The 18,805-nt window shown below is 36.6% G+C and overlaps 1 protein-coding gene across 1 annotated transcript in view; it reads right to left on the reverse strand.

Moving 5' to 3' along the window:
- Window positions 1-18,805, reverse strand: part of Polr2B (RNA polymerase II subunit RpII140) — a 203,190-nt gene that overhangs the window by 75,303 nt on the left and 109,082 nt on the right. The window contains exon 14 of the mRNA XM_090409695.1: window positions 6,727-6,925. Coding sequence (XP_090265821.1) covers window positions 6,727-6,925 — 199 coding nt within the window. The remainder of the gene's footprint in view (window positions 1-6,726; window positions 6,926-18,805) is intronic.

Below are 18,805 nucleotides of genomic sequence, written 5' to 3' on the forward strand. Positions count from 1 at the left end.
TTCCAGGGTCGTTTCCCATAGATTCCATCCGATTATCTTTTTCTGTCAGCTTACAAGTAGGATTATGTTCTCCATGTCAGGGGACTAGCCTGCCGATGGAACAGTTCAGTGGTAGGGCTGCTACCTTAAGGCTTTTGAACTAGCCTTCTTCTGAATTTAAACCCATAGGAAGAATAGGGTATATTGAAGGGGAAAGAGTAGATTATAGAAGAAATATAGTAAGGTTTATAGAGAGAGCATAGTTGTAAGGCCAGAAATGAAAAGACCCCATCGCCATTGAGTACTCTAATAGCATAAGGGTCATAAAGTAAGAAGAGTTGGCTGATAAGGCCTTACAGGAAAGATTAAAGTAAGTGGATCTTCCTCACAGTAGAAGAAGGAGAGGATAGATCCAGCTAGGGGTCCATGGGAGTGCCGCTTCCCTTTAAATCAAGATGATTGCCCCTTATGGCCCTGTTGGTCCACAAGTCCTTATTCAGTATATTTGGATCACCCCACCATATATATATATATATATATATATATATACATACATGCACGCACGAGCATGTACACACATGGTGGGCTCCCCTATCCGCCACCCAGGGACACGCTCTCTAGGGGTTACAGGGTCCCCTGAGAGACCCATTTTACTTCTGAATAAATTCCATTTTCTATTAAAGGCATCTCTTCCCATTGCTATTCTTGCTTTTATGTCACTTTTACATCTTCCATCACTGCTAATAACACTTCCTAGATATTTAAATGTCTTTATTTTACTAACGTTTGCTTGTTAAATGTTAGTTCCTGCTGAGAGCAACTGATCTTGAATGTTTAACTTCTTAAGCGTGATCCAAAATTTGTTCCTTATGGCTTTGTTCAAGGCTTTCTGGTAATCTACAAATGCTGTGTGTGTTTCTATGTCGATTTCACAATGTTTTTCCAATAAGATTTTTTAATGTAAAGGCTAGGTCAATACATTATCATCCTTTTCAGAAGTCATCTGTTCTTCACAAATCTTTTCGATAGGATGAGTTTAAGTTAATATTTATGTGTATAATTTATAACCAGTATTTAGGAGACTTACTATTCTAGTGATGAGTGCAATAGGTTTCACAGTTGCACTCATCACTTTTTTGTAATATTGGAATGATAATGGGGTGCTAAAGGGTCAAAGCAGTATAACTGAGAGGAGACCTCCACATAGCCTTTAAAGGATTGTGGAGAACCGACCAGGGCTTCTGACCTAATGTCCAATCCTCACCTTCTCTGGTGCACCCTGTTGGGTATCTACTTGGATACTGAACGAACAACGATGGGCTGGCAATTTGGGATTTAGCCAAACAAATTGTATTCTTATTGGTTAAACCAAAATAAAAAATGATGGTACTACAAGACAAAATTTCATGCCGGCTGGGGCACCGCCCAGTTAAACAAGGCCCCCCGTTGTTTTCGCCAGGGAACCAGGGCGAACAGCGAAAAGTCAGCTACTGGAACAAATCTGAAAACACACCCCAACTCAACATCACCAGAGTTAAAAATCGGTACTATCAACATAAGAAGCCTGAATAGCAAAGAAATGGAGCTAGCTGAGGAATTAGATAAGTACCAGATCGACATAATAGGAGTGACTGAAACAAAAAAGACAAAAACTGGTGAGATCTTTCTGAGCAATAAATAAAAAATGTTATATTTAGGCAATGACAATCAAGGAAAAGAAGGAGTCCTCATAGTATTCAACACAAAATACAAGGCTAATCTTCTTGAATGGCAGTCAGTCTCAAGTAGAGTAATGTGGGCAACTATGAGAATGGGGAACTGGACAATGAGACTTATTTGTGCCTATGGTCCCACAGAAGGTTCTACTAAGGTAGAAGTGCAGGAATTTTTTGAGACTTTAGAAAAAGCAACTGACACAATGAAAAAGGAAAAGTTGGTCCTTGTTAGGGATCTAAATAGCAGAGTAGGAAATGATTGTGAGACATACAAAAATATTTTGGGAAAATTTGGAGAAAACAGCAAAGCTAACAATAATGGTAAATATCATTATTTATCAATATCAATATCAGTCAGGAATACATATCCATACTTGAAGGAGAAAAAGCCATCAAAGGCTTAAAATGTGGAAAGGCAGGAGGAGTAGATGATATTCGACCAGAAATGTTGAAGTATGGTGGTATAAAAGTCTTACAGTGGCTGCACTGCATAGTTCAGAAAGCCTAGACAGAGGAACGAATTCCCAATGATTGGAGTAGAGCAATCATAGTACCCATATAAAAAAGGGAAACAAAACTGAATGTGAGAATTACAGAGGTATTTCCCTACTGAGTGTTCCTGGCAAGATCTATGCAAGTATACTTGAGAAACGGTTGAGAAGAATTGTGGAAGAAAAGCTTGGTGAAGAACAAGCTGGATTCAGGCCAAATAGAGGCTGTCAGGATCAGATCTTCACTTTACCACAAATAGTCGAGAAAGCATGGGAATATAACAAAGATCTGTATTTAAGTTTTGTCGATTTGGAAAAGGCATATGACATGGTGCCAAGAGAGAAGCTATTCAATATGCTACAGTTATATGGTGTCAATGGGGCATTATATCAAGCAATACTTAGTCTTTATTTGAGTTGTAAGTCAGTAGTTAGAATTGAAGGAAGTACAGGAAGATGGTTGAATGTTAAATCTGGTGTGAGACAGGGATGTACATTATCCTCTCTGTTATTCATTATCTATATGGATCGCATTATGAAGGAAAGTGGTATTAAACATGATATCAAAATTGGAGATGTTAATATCAGCTCTTTGCTTTATGTGGACGATGTTATACCTCTAAATAAATCTGCTGCAAGTCTGCAAGATTCTCTGACTAAATTGAATAACTGTTGTAATAGATATGGTATGAAGGTCAGCAATAAAAAGACAAAGACAATGAAAATAGGCAGAATCATTGAAAATGTCAACTGTGTTGTGAATGGAGAACCTGTGGAACAAGTGACACATTTCAGCTACTTAGGCACGATTTTTAGTGAAGATGGTAAATTAAATATAGAAATAGACAACAGAATCAGCAAAGCTGGTATGGTGGGACGTCAATTGAATAAATTCATATGGAATAAGGGAAAAATTAGTCGGAACACTAAATTAGCTGTATACAAGACAGTGTTCAAACCAGTTTTAACTTAAGAATCTGAGAGATGGGTCAGAAGTAAAACACTTGACCAAAGACTAGAGACCGCAGATATGAGAGTCCTGAGAAAGATTAGAGGCATGAACAGATGGTATCAATGGCAATATCATATTAAAAACGAGGATATTAGGAAAGAACTTGACATTGTCAGCATCCAGGAATGCGTTAGCAGAGCTAATCTCAGGTGGTATGGTCACTTAAGCAGAATGGGCAAGGAAAGATTAGCAAAACAAGTGTTCTCTGCCAGGTTGGCAGGAAAACAACCCAGAGGAAGACCAAGATATAGGTGGATTGATACAGTAAAAAGTGCCTTAGACGATAGAAATATAAGATCTGATAATGTCAGAGTCTTGACAAATAACAGACTGATTTGGAGGAAAATTGTAGATAGGAAGTTAGTAATGATGTTTTTTTTTTTTTTTTCATGAAGTACTATCATATCCTGTACACCCCTTGAGGGTACATGGCAGGAATTAGATGATGATGATGGAATAATAATGGCACTATTTCAACTTTCCAGTATTTTTTCTTGTTGCCAGATACTGTTAAATAATTTTAAATGATTTCATAAAGGATGCCTGCATATTTAATAAGTAATACATTTATTCCATCTTCTGCAAGGGATTTTCCTGATTTACTATTTCTTTCACTGTATGCTTAATAATTACCATTATATTATATTTCATTTCATTACTACCTTGGCATAAGTTTTGGAAGTATAGTCAGATTTACTGTTTATTTCAAGTTTAGACTTTTCTTTCACCTCCTTATTCATGTTTCTTAAAATGTTGTAAGTGTTTCATCACTTAACTAAGATTTTTTCCAATTTTGAAATGATCCCATGTTTCTCTGTTCATTTTTCTGCATGTTTATAATTATTTTCTGCTTCTAGTGATTTTGGATTTATTCATTGTTTATGTTTCTTTCTTGCCTTTGATTATTGGTTCAATATTCTCATCTTAGTGTCTTATTCCTCTTCCATTTACTTTTTATTTCAAGACATTCTGTTGCTCTACTTATTAGTATGATTTTTAAATTATGTCATTCTGTATCATAATTTTTTTTTTTACTTCTTTGTTCTAGATTTTCGCTTATTATTTGTATATAGAGGTAATTAATACTTTTGCCATCCAAACATGAACTCTAAAAGATCTCTAAAGATTTGAACCATGGAATGCATTGCCTGATAGAGTGTGAGAACAGTCAATGAGTTTAAGGAGTAGTATGATAGACTTCTTTTTCCTAGGAGGGACCTCTACGACGAGTCTTGAAAGACTTTGTGTTTCCTAGGAAGGACCTTCCGCGATGAGTCTTTTGACTCCATGGAAGCCGAATAATAATAATAATAATATAATATGATTTGTAATAGATCATCAGATTCTATTTCTGCACCTGCAATCTTGCATCATATCATGTTTCCTATTAGCTATTAGAACTTTTAAAGGAAATGTTCTTGCTTCCCAAATGAATTTTTGGCAATCTTTATGCTTGATAAAAAGTATTCATAATTTTTAAGTTAATAAATGTAGAAAAATCTCCCAGTCTGTATACCTTTCTATACAGACTGGGTGTGTCTTCAAAATACAAGAATGGATGTGGCTTCATCCATTCTTGTATTTTGTACCAAGCAGAATGTTCCTTACTCTGCACTGAAATCTCCCATTATTAAAAGATAATCTCAGTAAAAGGCACTGTTAACATGGATACCAGCAATAAGAAGCCACAACTTATTTGTAATCTTATTTCTAGAATTCTATCACTCCAATATTTATAAATGTGTGCTGTTATTCTTAATTGATTTATGAATAAAAATCATTACTTCTGCTTTTGCTCCTTCATTTCTGACTCTGCTGTAGATATACAAATAGATATAATTATCTGTTTCATCTGAAACAGATATAATTAGGCAGTTAAACAGGCAGTTAATCCTTTTTTTTTTGCTTGTTTGCTTCAGTTATTAGTGCTAATTTGATATTTCCTTCTATTAGAATTTTATATAGATCTTAGCATTTGTGATGAATACTTCTGACATTCCAAATAGTAACAATGTCCTTTTCCTGCACATATCATTAACCTGTCAGAGAGTGACAGTTTTCTCCAGAGTTTTTTCCAGAGTGACAGTTCAATTGCCTCTATCCTTAGACTTTGTAGTAAGAAAGAAATTCAAATGGGTTGGTTACTGGCCAACTACAGCCTGGTCTGGTGGTGGACTACCATCTTAGAACTTCCAAACTTGTCTTAAGACTAATTTCTCTCATCATGACTAAGCTTCCCACTGGGATTAGCATCCAATCTTCCACTTGGTTGCTCAAGTTGCAGAGTTTACTATGTGGAGCAAGAGTGGGATCAGAGAGGAGAAGCTAGGTGATCCAGCTTGACAGGATCATATATAGTACATCCATTACCACAAGAACACACACAATATACAGGGCAGTTAATCCTATCTGCACTGTCTGTATATTGTGTGTTCTTCTTCTTCTTGCCAGTTACCCATTTTGTAGGATTAAAAAAACTTGAGTTTCCAGGAGGAAAAACCTATAAGATTGACAAACTCACTTTCAGTTGAAAAACTCTGATAGCAGTTCCTCATGTTCTAAACAAGAATTGAACCCAGGTCTTTTTAATTGAAGAGTTGTCATTACTGACTGAACTATGGAGGTTCATACTCAAGACAAACTGATTATTTTACTTAAAACTTAATGACAAAATATTTGTAAATATAAAAAAATGTAGCCATTAATACTTGTGGCTATAGGCATGTCACTTTTCTAAACAATTTGCATTAGAAAAATGTAACTGCTCTTTCCCTTTACATTTCTCTGATGAAAATTCTTAAAATTATTCCAATTTGTTAAATTTTGTAAACTAACAGTCTGTGTTGAATATGTTTTTTTATAATGTTTTTTTTTTTTTTTTTTTTTTTTTTTTTTTGTCTCTCTCTGTGGTACCATTAGCTAGCCTGCCCTTATTGGATCGTGGGAACAAAAAAAAATTCTCTGGGATGCAAACCCCATCTCACCAGCCTTGTCTGTTAGCTGAGTGGCTTTGAACTTCGCAACCATATGCCTGGGAAAGGAGTGTCCTGGGTTTGATTCCTATCGCTGATGTGAGGCACTTAGGATCTTTCTCAGACACAGCCAAGTTAGCCAGTCTTGATCATGGACTGCAGGGTTTTTTCTCTCCAGTTTATCTGGGGTTTTCTTCCTGCAAAGCAGGCAAACCGGCCTTGAGAACATAACATTCTACAGATATAGGACACCTCCAGGAATAAAGAGTAACCAACCTCTATTCTGTAGAATTTCGGTTCCGAGTGCCTCTACACAGTAAAATGTCTAGGTCTACCCGTGACTGTAAATTAGGATAGGATATGATATAATTAGATTGAGAGAGGGCCCACAATAATGCACAGACATATGACAAATGGGAAACAGCATCTCAGAGAATGTGTGTATATAGTTTTCAAGACATCTAACTTTGGTTCTGGATGTAACCCTGCAAAAATCACATATCTCTTTCTAAAATATAAAGTACACCTATGAGTTATTAGCTGAAACATATACTTACCTGATTATGATCAGGAAATGGAATAATGGATGCACAAACACCAAGCACCATGGAGGGGTGAATTTCACAATGTGTATATGAAGAACAATAAGCCTGGACTTTGTCCTGTAAATCATCAGGTGTCATGGCCAACATCACTGTTTCCTCTTCTAAGGTATCAATGTATTCCACAACACCACTTGCAACCAGATCTTGCCAACTAGATATAAAAATATTAAAGAATTTACTAATTCTCTCAAAAAGAACACTGGCAAGACAATAAATAAAAATCAACAGCAACCACATTATCATTACCAAATGCCCTGAAATTGATTAATATAGACTCAAAATGAACATGTGTAAATTTTATAATGATAGTATAAGAAATTTATAATAATAAAAGGCATCTCTGTATGTGACCATTAGAACTGCAATTGCCCACTGGTTATATAAAATTTCTGTGAATGCCCAATTATAATACAATTCTTCAGAGTATTTTCCATAGAGATACTGTATTAGATAAAGTACTTTCCTTGGTAATGTGACCAACTTTGTCAGGATCAACTGATATGTGATCTTCCTATTGTCAATATATGAATCAACTCACAAAGAAATACACATATAAATATCTAATCACCAAGAATTTCTATGGCTAATGTATTAAATTATAAAAAAGTGGAGTGAATTTACAGTATATATTTGAATTTAGTGTGCATTTAGTGGGAGCATGTTAAGGTAGGGATGAGTATTAAAAGAAAAATTCATTACAGAAAAATAATTTAGATGATGTGTGTGTGTGAGAGAGAGAGAGAGTGGATTACCGTGGGATAGAACAAATAAGTCTATAATATCTACAACTATGAAAAAAAGGCCATGATGAGCTCAAACAGTTAAGATAACTTATGAGAGAGATATTGTTTGCAAAAAAAATACAGAAGATGTTCACAGAACAAAACTGCAGAGATCACAGAAACTATTCAAATGGGGTCTGCAAAAGCAGATTGACCTCTTTCAGTTCTAAGACTATGTCTTCTCTAGCCTAAGGAGGTCCCCTCTCAAGCTGTCCAGCCATCATTGTTTAGGTCTTCCCTTACTTCTTTCCCACATAGCTTTTGCCCTCACACATAGCATGACCAAACCACCTCAGCCTTGCTTCCCTAATCTTCCCAGATACTTATGTGCATAATGACTATTTTTTGTGTTTGAAAAATTAAATGTATTCTCATACAGTAAAAGTACTAAACTGGTGATTGATGATAAACCACAGAGGCTAATAATTTCTTCATTAGTCTAAAAATTAATTAATAATTCCTTTATTGTCTCCTGGATCAGTGAGTTTTTGATCTTGTCAAATTCTGTTATACCACTTGCAAGTCCCAGTATTCTCATTTCAGTTCATCTGCAAGGTTTCACTGCCATACATCAGTGCTGGTCTTCTTATCATTTTGTAGATGTTTCCTTTTAACTAGATACTTGTATTATACAAGATACCTGAAATTCTTCCAATTATTTCCACTCTGATTGGATTCTTCTACTGAGTTCTGAGTCCAGGTTCCATCACTTTGGACATATGGTCCTAAGTGTATATTATATATGTATAAAATGTATAATGAATAGCTAGAATATATAAAGGTGTAAGTTAAAATCTAAAATTTCAATATGAAGTACTGTTGATGCATTAAAAGTAGATGATTCAAAACTAAATGGTGCTCTGGATGGCTGAGAGGATAGCATAGTAGCTCTAGATAACAAGCTATAGGTTTTAATCCCACTGCTGATATGGATGTATATGACTGTGTTTAGATGACAAATGAATTTCATCAGCCAACCAGAAATAAATAATCAAAGAAGCCATACAGGAAGCAGAATGAAATTGAGTGATGTGTACTGCCTAGCAAATAAGGAGAAGAGAGTGGTATCTTTAACCAAAACACAAAAGGGAGAGCAATCTCATTAACAAAGTTGTCATTGAATAGTTTTGTATTTCAAGTCTTTAAACTAAAGTTCTAAATTTTTTCTAACCACACACACACACACACACACACACACACACACACACACACTGACTAATATTCTATGGTGATTTTCTTCAGTATATTAAAATAATAAATAAATAAATAGTTCATGTTTTCATAAATAAATAGTTCAATAGTTCATGCCTCCCACCACCAGTCCTGTTCTCAAAAATATCCTCTGAATTAATCCTATAGAAACCCTTTAGCAATTTGAATGTCTCAATCATATCTCCCCTTTTCCGCCTATCAACCAATTTCTGCAACCCACAAATCTTCAACCTGTTTTCATAAGGTTCATTCCATAGACCTGCTATCATCTTGGTCAGTTGTCTCTGGATCCTCTCAACCTTCTCCCCATCAAGAAGAAACCTAGATGACCAGATCTGGGCACAGTAATCTAGATGGGGACTTATCAAGGCTCGATAGAGAGGAACAATAACTTGCTTATCTCTGCTCGTCAAAGTATTCTTCAGCATCCCAGTGATTTCATGAGCTGATTTAGCCACTTTTGCAATGTGCTCCCCTAAACTTCAACTCTCTATCTACCAACACTCCCAAGTCCCTGGCCTCATCAATCTCCTGGAGTACAGTCCCACCAATGTGATATACTGCTGCTAATCGTTTCGCCCCAAAATGCATAACCTTACATTTTTTCACATTAAATTGACATCCATTCTCCTTAGCCCAGACCACCAATCTATCCAAATCATCCTGCAAAATTTTGACATCTTCTGCATTCACTATTGCCCTACCCAACTTTGCATCGTCAGTGAACAAATGAACCATTCCTCTCAGATCCTTTCCTATATCATTAATGAACAAATTAAACAGCAGTACCCCAAGAACAGAACCCTGCGGCACACCACTAGTCACAGGCCGTCTTTTGGACTCTACTCCTCAACCACCCTCCTATCCATCTCACCAACCCTATATCCATTCTCATATATTGCAGTTTATGGATTAGACTTCCATGTGGTATCCTGTCAAAGGCCTTAGCCAGGTCCAGCAATATCACTGTAAACCCATTACCCTTATCCAGTTCAGCCATCACTGTGTCATAAAACCTGAGCAATTTACTGAGGCATGATCTACCCTTCACAAAACCATGCTGTCCCCCATACAGTATCTCATTTTCATCAATCCATTCCTGTATTTTTTCCTTGACTACTTTCTCCAAGACCTTGATAACGACTCCTGATATGTTGATCGGTCGGTAATTTGCAACAGTAGTCTTGGATCCTCCTTTATGCAGTGGAACTATTTTCCCCCTCTTTCCACCCCTTCGGGACTAAACCAGACCCGAGACTCAGATTAAACAATAAAGTCAAGGGCACTGACAATTCTTTAGCTGCTTCATGTAAGACCTGTGCTGATATATCCAATCCCACAGATGTATTAACATTAAGGTTCTGTAATAGACTATTCACCTTCACTTCATTCACCACAGTTCCCATATAAACTAATGGTTCCTTCATTCCTTCAATGTCACCACCTGGATGGAAGCGAGATCACTAGGTTGCGCGCAGTAATACAAAATGTGCAGCAGCAATTAGAGCACCTGCAAAACTCCTTCCAGAGTGATTCGGCTAACGTAAATAAACAGTGTAAGAATGAGAGAGTTTCTGAAAATGTGTAACTAAATCGTACTTACCAGGTGCGAAATTTAAGGATGTAAGTGAGAGTATTAGAGTGCAAAAACAGTGGCGGGTACGAATGAATTGAAAGGTGATAAACTTTTTATGAGAGCGGACTTGAAAGTATTGTTAAAGGTAGCGAAAGAAAAGAGTGACAGAGTTAGAATGGTTAGTCTGTTGCTGCGGCATGACAGAGAGGAGTTTAGGAGGGCCATAATCACAAATGACATTATGCGTAGGTTATGCAGACGGTGTGGTGTGGAATTCGTGGACGTGTGGAATGAGTTTGATGGGCGAAAGGACTTATACAAGATGGATGGCCTGCATTTGAATGGTCTTGGTGTGCGGAGACTGGAAAGAGTGTTGCTGAATGAAGTGAAAATGGATGTGCAAAACCAGGGAAACTAGAACTACCAAGGAAGGGGGGGGGGGAATGGATATGCAGACATCAGTGAGACAGAGGAGTGTAAGAATGTATATAATGTACCCGAGCCAGCACTAAGGACAAAAAATGGGAATGGGTCATTTAGAATAATGCATCAATATAAGGGTGCCTTGCCTTGAACTTGTTCACCGTCATAGCACCCACAACAGACTCTGGCAGCTTATTCCACTCATTTACCACTCTAAAAGTAAAGAACCCAGCTCTAACATCCCTGCTAACCACACTCTTGCCCAGCTTCCATAGGTGTCCCCTAGTTCTCCCACAACCAGTCCTGATCTCAAAAATATCCTCTGAATTAATCCTATAGAATCCCTTTAGCAATTTGAATGTCTCAATCATATCTCCCCTCCTCCACCTATCAACTAGTTTCTGCAACCCACAAATCTTCAACCTGTTCTCATATGGTTCATTCCATAGACCTGTTATCATCTTAGTCACTCGCCTCTGGATACTCTCCACCTCCTCCCCATCAAGGAACCGAGGTGACTAAATCTGGGCACAGTAGTTGAGATGAGGTCTTATGAAGGCTCGGTACAGAGGTACAATAACTTGCTTGTCTCTGCTCGTCAAGGTGTTTTTCAACAACCAAGTGAGTTGATGAGCTGATTTAGCTACTTTTGCAATGTGCCCCCTAAACTTCATCTCCCTATCCACCAACACTCCCAAGTCCCTGGCCTCATCAATCTCTTGGAGTACAGTTCCACCAATGTGGTATACTGCTGCTAATCTTTTCACCCCGAAATGCATAACCTTACATTTTGTCACATTAAATTGACATCCATTCTCCTTAGCCCAGAACTCCAATCTACCTAAGTCATCCTGCAAGACTTTGACATCTTCTGCATTCACTATTGCCCTACTCAACTTTGCATCATCAGCGAACAAATGAATTGTTCCACTTAGATCCTTCCCGATATCGTTAATGAACAGATTAAACAGCAGTGGTCCAAGAACAGAACCCTGCGGCACACCACTAGTCACAGGCTGTCTTTTGGACTCTACTCCTGAATAAACTACTCTTTGATATCTCTCCATCAACCAACCACCTATCCATCTCACCAACCCTATATCCATTCCCATATGTTGTAGTTTACGGATTAGTATTCCATGTGGTATCCTGTCAAACGCCTTTGCCAGGTCCAGCAGTATCACCGTAAACCCATTTCCCTTATCCAGTTCAGCCGTCACCTTGTTATAAAACTTGAGCATGTTACTGAAGCATGATCTATCCTTCACAAAGCCATGCTGTCCCCTGTACAGTATCTCATTTTGATCAATCCATTCCTGTATTTTTCCCTTGACTACTTTCTCCAAGACCTTCACAACGACTCCTGATATGCTGATCGGTCGGTAATTGGCAACCGCAGTCTTGGATCCTCCTTTATGCAGTGAAACTATTTTCCCCTCTTTCCACACCTTCGGGACTAAACCAGTCCTGAGACTCAGATTAAACAACATGGTCAAGGGCACTGATAATTCCTTAGCCACTTCACGCAAGACCTGTGCCGGTATACCATCCAATCCCACAGATGTGTTCACATTAAGGTTCTGTAATAGACTAGTCACCTCCACTTCATTCATCACTATTCCCGTATAAACTAATGGTTCCTTCATTTTTTCAATGTCACCACCTGGATGATATGCTTTTGCAAAGTGCGCGCTCAGTAACTCCACTATATCGACTGATTCAGTGACCTCCCTACTATCGTCATTCCTTAAAATCATTTTGCCATGTACAGTTTTTTTCTTGCTTGCAGCATATTGAAGGAACTGTTTGGGATTCTGTTTTGCTTGCAAAGCTAGTTTCCTTTCATAATCCGCTTTTGCTTTTTTTTACCACACTCGTTACCTTTCTGGCCTGCACTTTATACCATTCGTGTGCCTGCAGGTCACCCCTTTCTTTAAATTCCCTCCACAGTTGTTTCTTTTTTTGCAGCTCAAGCTTAATGGTGTTATTCATCCATTTCACCCCTACTTGTTTTACTATTCGGATTCTAGGTATACAGTTAGCCATAACCTCCTGCAAATGCTCCTTGACCACATTCCATGCCCTATCAACATCCAGCCCTTGCAGTTTTACATGCCATGGCACTGAACCAAGCAATCTCCTAAGCTTGTCATACTTGCCAGCACGGTAATTCCACATGTACCCTGTCTTAATCGGAAATTTCACACATTTAGCCAACTCCCAGGTCAAGACCCTATGATCACTCTCGCCAATAGGCAACATGGTCATATTCATTACAGTCAAATTCTCAGATGCTATTAGTAGGTCAAGCACTCTCGAACCCCTAGTATTTTCCATTACATGCTATCTCAGATAGTTATCCCTCAGTAATTGGATAAAATCCAGTTCCTTCCTCACATGTGTCCTCTTCTCCTTCCAGTCAATGTTACCATAGTTGAAATCCCCCATAATAATTACCCTCCTTGCACTCATTTCATCAATTTGCCTATGCATACTATCTCCATCATCTATTCCATCACCAGGTCTACAGCAGTACCCAACTGTACATTTTGTTCCGTTAGTCTCAATCTCACACCAAATAGCTTCAAATGAGCTCTTTTCACTATCCTGCAATACAACTTCTATTCTCCTTGAAAGTGAACATGTTTGTGAAATGTGGTATTTTAATCTCCATTAAAATTTGTCAAGTTATTTCATCTAGACCATTTGCAGAAATGCAATCAAACTCATAATTTCATTAGATATGTTCAGCTTTTACAACTGTACCATATTGTCAAAATATCATTTGGATTGTTATCAAAGAATATTATTGGGTATGGGAGAAGGGAAAAAAAACCTAATTTCTTTTGATGTGAATTCCATCCATGAAAGGCTGTAAGCTTATAGTAGCACTATAGCAGTACATTATTATCCATAGCTAATCTATAGTGCTAATCCAGAAGTCTTGCTCTGGAGACCAAACATAGTACTTTTTGAAGTACTTCATGCCTCTAATTAGCAGAATGCAAGTCTCACTCTGGCCAACAAAAATCATTCACTACCTAAAGACAAACTTTCATCCCACCACTGTGGGGGGGGGGGGGTTAAAAAAACCATGGCCCAGTGACTGGAGCATTGGTATGCTATTCGTTCAGGCAACGATTCAAACAAAACACCTCATTTCTCTACCCTCTTAAATCCCCTCCCCCTTAGAAATTTGTAAAATGTAAATTTGAAAATTATTATAACTGACATTAATAAATATATTTATTAGGCATTTAAATAGGAAAGTGCATGGTAGTGCTAGACATAATACAATTATTTAAAATTCTTAAACAGAAAAACAGAACTAATTCAGCTTTTGGGCAAAATTAACTCCTTATACACTCATATTAAGCTCATTATTGTGCATAAATCTAACAACAGTCTTCCCTTTCTGGATACCCTAATACATTGTAACTCTGCTACTGAAATTTCCATTTACAAGAAGCCACTTTTACAGGCAGATATATCTACACAGCGACACATTGCCATCCTTCACAAAAAACAGATATTAACAAAAGCCTCGTGCACCAAGCATGCACAATTTGTACTTTTATTAGAAGAATTAAATAAAATAAAACTCATCCTCTCACTTAATGAATATAACAAAACTACAATACAGAAAATGACTGATTATCATTTCTCTGCCAGACTGCAATTTGATGTTAAAAGGATCTGTATACCCTACCTTAAAGGAACTTCTAAACAAATAGCAAGGACTCTCAGCAAATATAATCTGTATGCCACCTTCAAACTAGTCTGGAAATTATATTCTTTCTTACCACCTATTTAAGAATAAATTATCACCTCTGTCCTTGCCTATTGTTTATCAAATACCACGTTCTTGTCATTTTTGTTACTTTGGACAGACTGGTATTCTGCTCAGATTAGAATCCAAGAACATCCAAGATTTCTAGAATCAGAAGGTTCAGGCTTTGCTTCTCATGCCAATGATACTAAACAGAGAGTTCACTGAAATTAAAGGTGTTGCACTACAAATAGGTTTAAATCTGATTGCACATTTCTTGAATTGTGTGAAGCCCTACACCACCATCCTAATCTTAATCAAACAGACAGTATGCCTATCTCTAGGAATACTATCTGTTTATTTATTAATTGTTTATTAATTAACAATTAATAATTGTTATAGATTGTTAATTAATAACAATTATTAACAATTAATTTTTTATTGTTTATAATTTTTAATCATTAATTGTTTATAATTTTTAATTACTTTTTAATAGATATGGTATGAAGGTCAGCAATAAAAAGACAAAGACAATGAAAATAGGCAGAATCATTGAAAATGTCAACTGTGTTGTGAATGGAGAACCTGTGGAACAAGTAAAACATTTCAGCTACTTAGGCATGATTTTTAGTGAAGATGGTAAATTAAATATGGAAATAGACAACAGAATCAGCAAAGCTGGTATGGTGGGAAGTCAATTGAATAAATTCATATGGAATAAGAGAGAAATTAGTCAGAACACTAAATTAGCTGTATACAAGACAGTGTTCAAACCAGTTTTAACTTATGGATCTGAGAGCTGTGCCAGAAGTAAAACACTTGACCAAAGACTAGAGACCGCAGATATGAGAGTCCTGAGAAAGATTAGAGGCGTGAACAGATGGCATCAATGGCAATATCATATTAAAAATGAGGATATTAGGAAAGAACTTGACATTGTCAGCATCCAGGAATGCATTAGCAGAGCTAATCTCAGGTGGTATGGTCGCTTAAATAGAATGGGAGAGGAAAGATTAGCAAAACAAGTGTTCTCTGCCAGGTTGGCAGGAAAACGACCCAGAGGAAAACCAAGATATAGGTGGATTGATACCGTACAAAGTTCCTTAGACAATAGAAATATAAGATCTGATAATGTTGGAGTCTTGACAAGTAACCGACTGATTTGGAGGAAAATTGTAGATAGGAAGTTAGTAATGATGTAATTTTTTCATGTAGTACTGTCATATCCTGTACACCCCTTGAGGGTACATGGCAGGAATTTGATGATGACGATGATGATGATGATTTTTTAATTACAGGAATACCTCTATTACCGCGGTTATTGTTGCCACGAAAAATACCGCAATAATCAGGATAAATAATGCGTGTAAAATGGGTGATCAATACCAAGGATTTTTCAAATCTATTAATTAAATTTTATATAGCAAGTAAAAAAGAAATGTGTTAAACATGTTAAGTAAAAAATGACGGTTCTTAAGAAAAACAAGATTATTCTTTAATCTTTATTTATATATAAGAAGTACATACAGTACATACAATTATTCTTTCTTGGATAAAAATTGGTGTAGAGTTATCTGGTGGAATTTTTTCTTTCTTTTTTTCTTCGTATAAAACTCAGTAGCAACGGATGGAATTTTCAATTTCCCGACGAACTTTCAGTGATCACTCAAGATTAGGATCCGCGTTCAAGATTTTTTCTTTAAAATTTTCAGCAATTCTAAACATTTCGTCCATTTCTTTGAGGGTGAATTCCTTCGGTGTCAAGTCAATTTGTTTGTCATTATCATCGATTTGAGCATCGTAAGCATGTTCTCTCTCGAGGTTAATTAGGTCTTCATCGTCCAGCTCCTTATCATGTGACTGAAGCAGGTCCTGAACATCACCTTTTTCAATTTCTTTTAGCCCTAGATCGAAGCCAAGCTCAGTTATGTCATTGATAACACAAGTTACTTCATTTTCAAATCCTTTAAAATCATTTGCACAATGAGGAATAATCTTTTGCCATGCCGCTCTCAGGTTGCTAGACGTTACTTCACTCCATGCTTCCTTGACATTCTCAATGCAATTTTTGATACTGAATACCTTCCAGAATTCTGTCAAAGTCATAGCTTCATCTCCTGTAGTCTTTTCTATTGCTTGTGAAAAAGTTCTTCGTAGGTAATATGCCTTAAAGGATGCAATTACACCTTGATCCATTGGCTGGATGATGGAAGTGGTATTAGGTTGTAAATAAATAACTTTTACATTTTCGCACCAATCATTCAGTGCTGTTGGATGACTAGGTGCATTATCTAATATCAACAAGATTTTAAAATCAAGATTTAATGACTTGCAGTACCTTTCTCCAATGAACAGGGAGAAAATTTTTATCTAAACTTCTAAGCGGGTAAGGATTTTGTGAACGATAAATAAAGAGAGGCTTAATCTTGTAATCTTCAGAAGCATTGCCACATAGTAAAAGTGTTATATGCTCCTTCGAAACATTGTAGCCAGGCTGTGATTTTTCATTTTTTTTAAAAATGTTTTAGTGGGCATTTTTTTCCATAATAAGCCTGTTTCGTCAGCATTAAATATCTGATCATTGGTATAATTTCCTTCTTCAATGATCTTTTGAAATTCACCAGGAAAACTAGCTGCTGCTTTTTCATCAGCGCTTGCAATTTCACCTTGTACACGAACACTATGAATGCTCGATCGCTTTTTGAACCGATCAAACTACCCTGAACTTCCAGAGAAAGTTTCTTCCACTACTGACGCCGAATCATTTTCGCTTTCTAATTGTTTTCTTTTTAAAGTTTCAAATAAATTCAATGTGCTTTTGTTTTTATAGTCATTTGCTAAGAGGAATTCTCTTTTGGTTACAATCTTCTATTCACACTGACAATAGCGTTTCCATTTCAATCATAAGACAGCTTGTGTTTCTCGTAGTTTGGAACACAGACAAGGTCAATGCACTTTGTCCTAGTTGCCTATAGTTTGCAGCGTGGTCTAAAATATGGCGAACAGTTGATTCATTTAGACAGTACTCTCTTGGAATTTTGGCTTTGGTTGTGCCTGTTTCATACTTATTTATCATATGCAACTTATCTTTTTAGCTGATCACTACGTTTTTTCTTGATAGCTGTAGACTTGAAATCATCCCTATTTCTTTTAGCATTCATTGTAGGGGTAAATAACAAGAGAAATAAATATCCACATGTACTTCAGGCAAGGGCAGATAGTTACTGGTAAGTGGTGAGAAGGCGCCATCGGATAAAAATGCTACAAGAGAACGATACCTGGAGAGTGTCGACTCGAACTGGTTGCATATGTAGTGGGCTACATCTCGTGGCCACAATACTTCGAATTTGGAGCGCAATAATTTGAATTTTGGTATCAAATTATAAACCGCAATAAATCGAGAATCGCGATAATTGAAGCCGCAATAATCGAGGTATTCCTGTATATAACTATATCAGTTTCCCTGGAACTTTAATAGCGTTTCTTCCTATTAGTACAGCTGCAACCGAGACTTGTGGAAGTATGCATATGCTGTATGACTCATCTCAAATTCTATTTAAGAGACTTTATCCCTATGTAGAAAATGCTATTGTTGATTATCAGTGTGGATTCCATGAAGGAAAATCTACAAATGATCAGATTTTTAATATATGCCAATTACTTGAAAAATGTAATGAATTTGGAATTGAAACACATCACCTTTTCATAGATTTTAGAGCTGCATATAATAGCATAGATAGATTTAACTTATTCATTGCAATGGAGGAACTACAGATTCCAAGAAAACTTATTGCTTTAGTTAAAGCTACAATGAGAAATACTCGTTGTCAGATCAAAATTCAGAATATGCTGTCTGATCCAATATATATAAAAATTAGTGTTCAACAAGGGGATGGCTTAGCTTGCTTACTGTTTAATACAGCACCTGAAAAGATTTTCAGAGATGATGGCTTTAATACAAGGGGAACTATTTTCTATAAATCAGTACAAATTATGGCATATGCAGATGATATCGATATTATAAGGACACGAAAAGCAATGGAAGAAACTTTCCTCAGTTTAGAAAAGGCAGCAAAGAAGATGAATTTGCAGATTAACCAAGAAAAAACAAAGTATATGCAAGTAACTAGAAAGATTTGTGATAATAATCCTTCTCAAATTGAAATTGGTTCCTATAAATCTGAAATTGTACATAGTTTAATAGATTTGGGATCAGAAGTTAATTGTAAAAATGATATCAGTACTGAGATTCAGACTTATTCTATCAGC

The sequence above is a fragment of the Typopeltis vanoorti genome, chromosome 20 (genome assembly GCF_054136105.1).
Source record: "Typopeltis vanoorti isolate ZY-2024b chromosome 20, IOZ_Tvanoo_1.0, whole genome shotgun sequence".
In the NCBI taxonomy this organism is placed as follows: domain Eukaryota; kingdom Metazoa; phylum Arthropoda; class Arachnida; order Uropygi; family Thelyphonidae; genus Typopeltis; species Typopeltis vanoorti.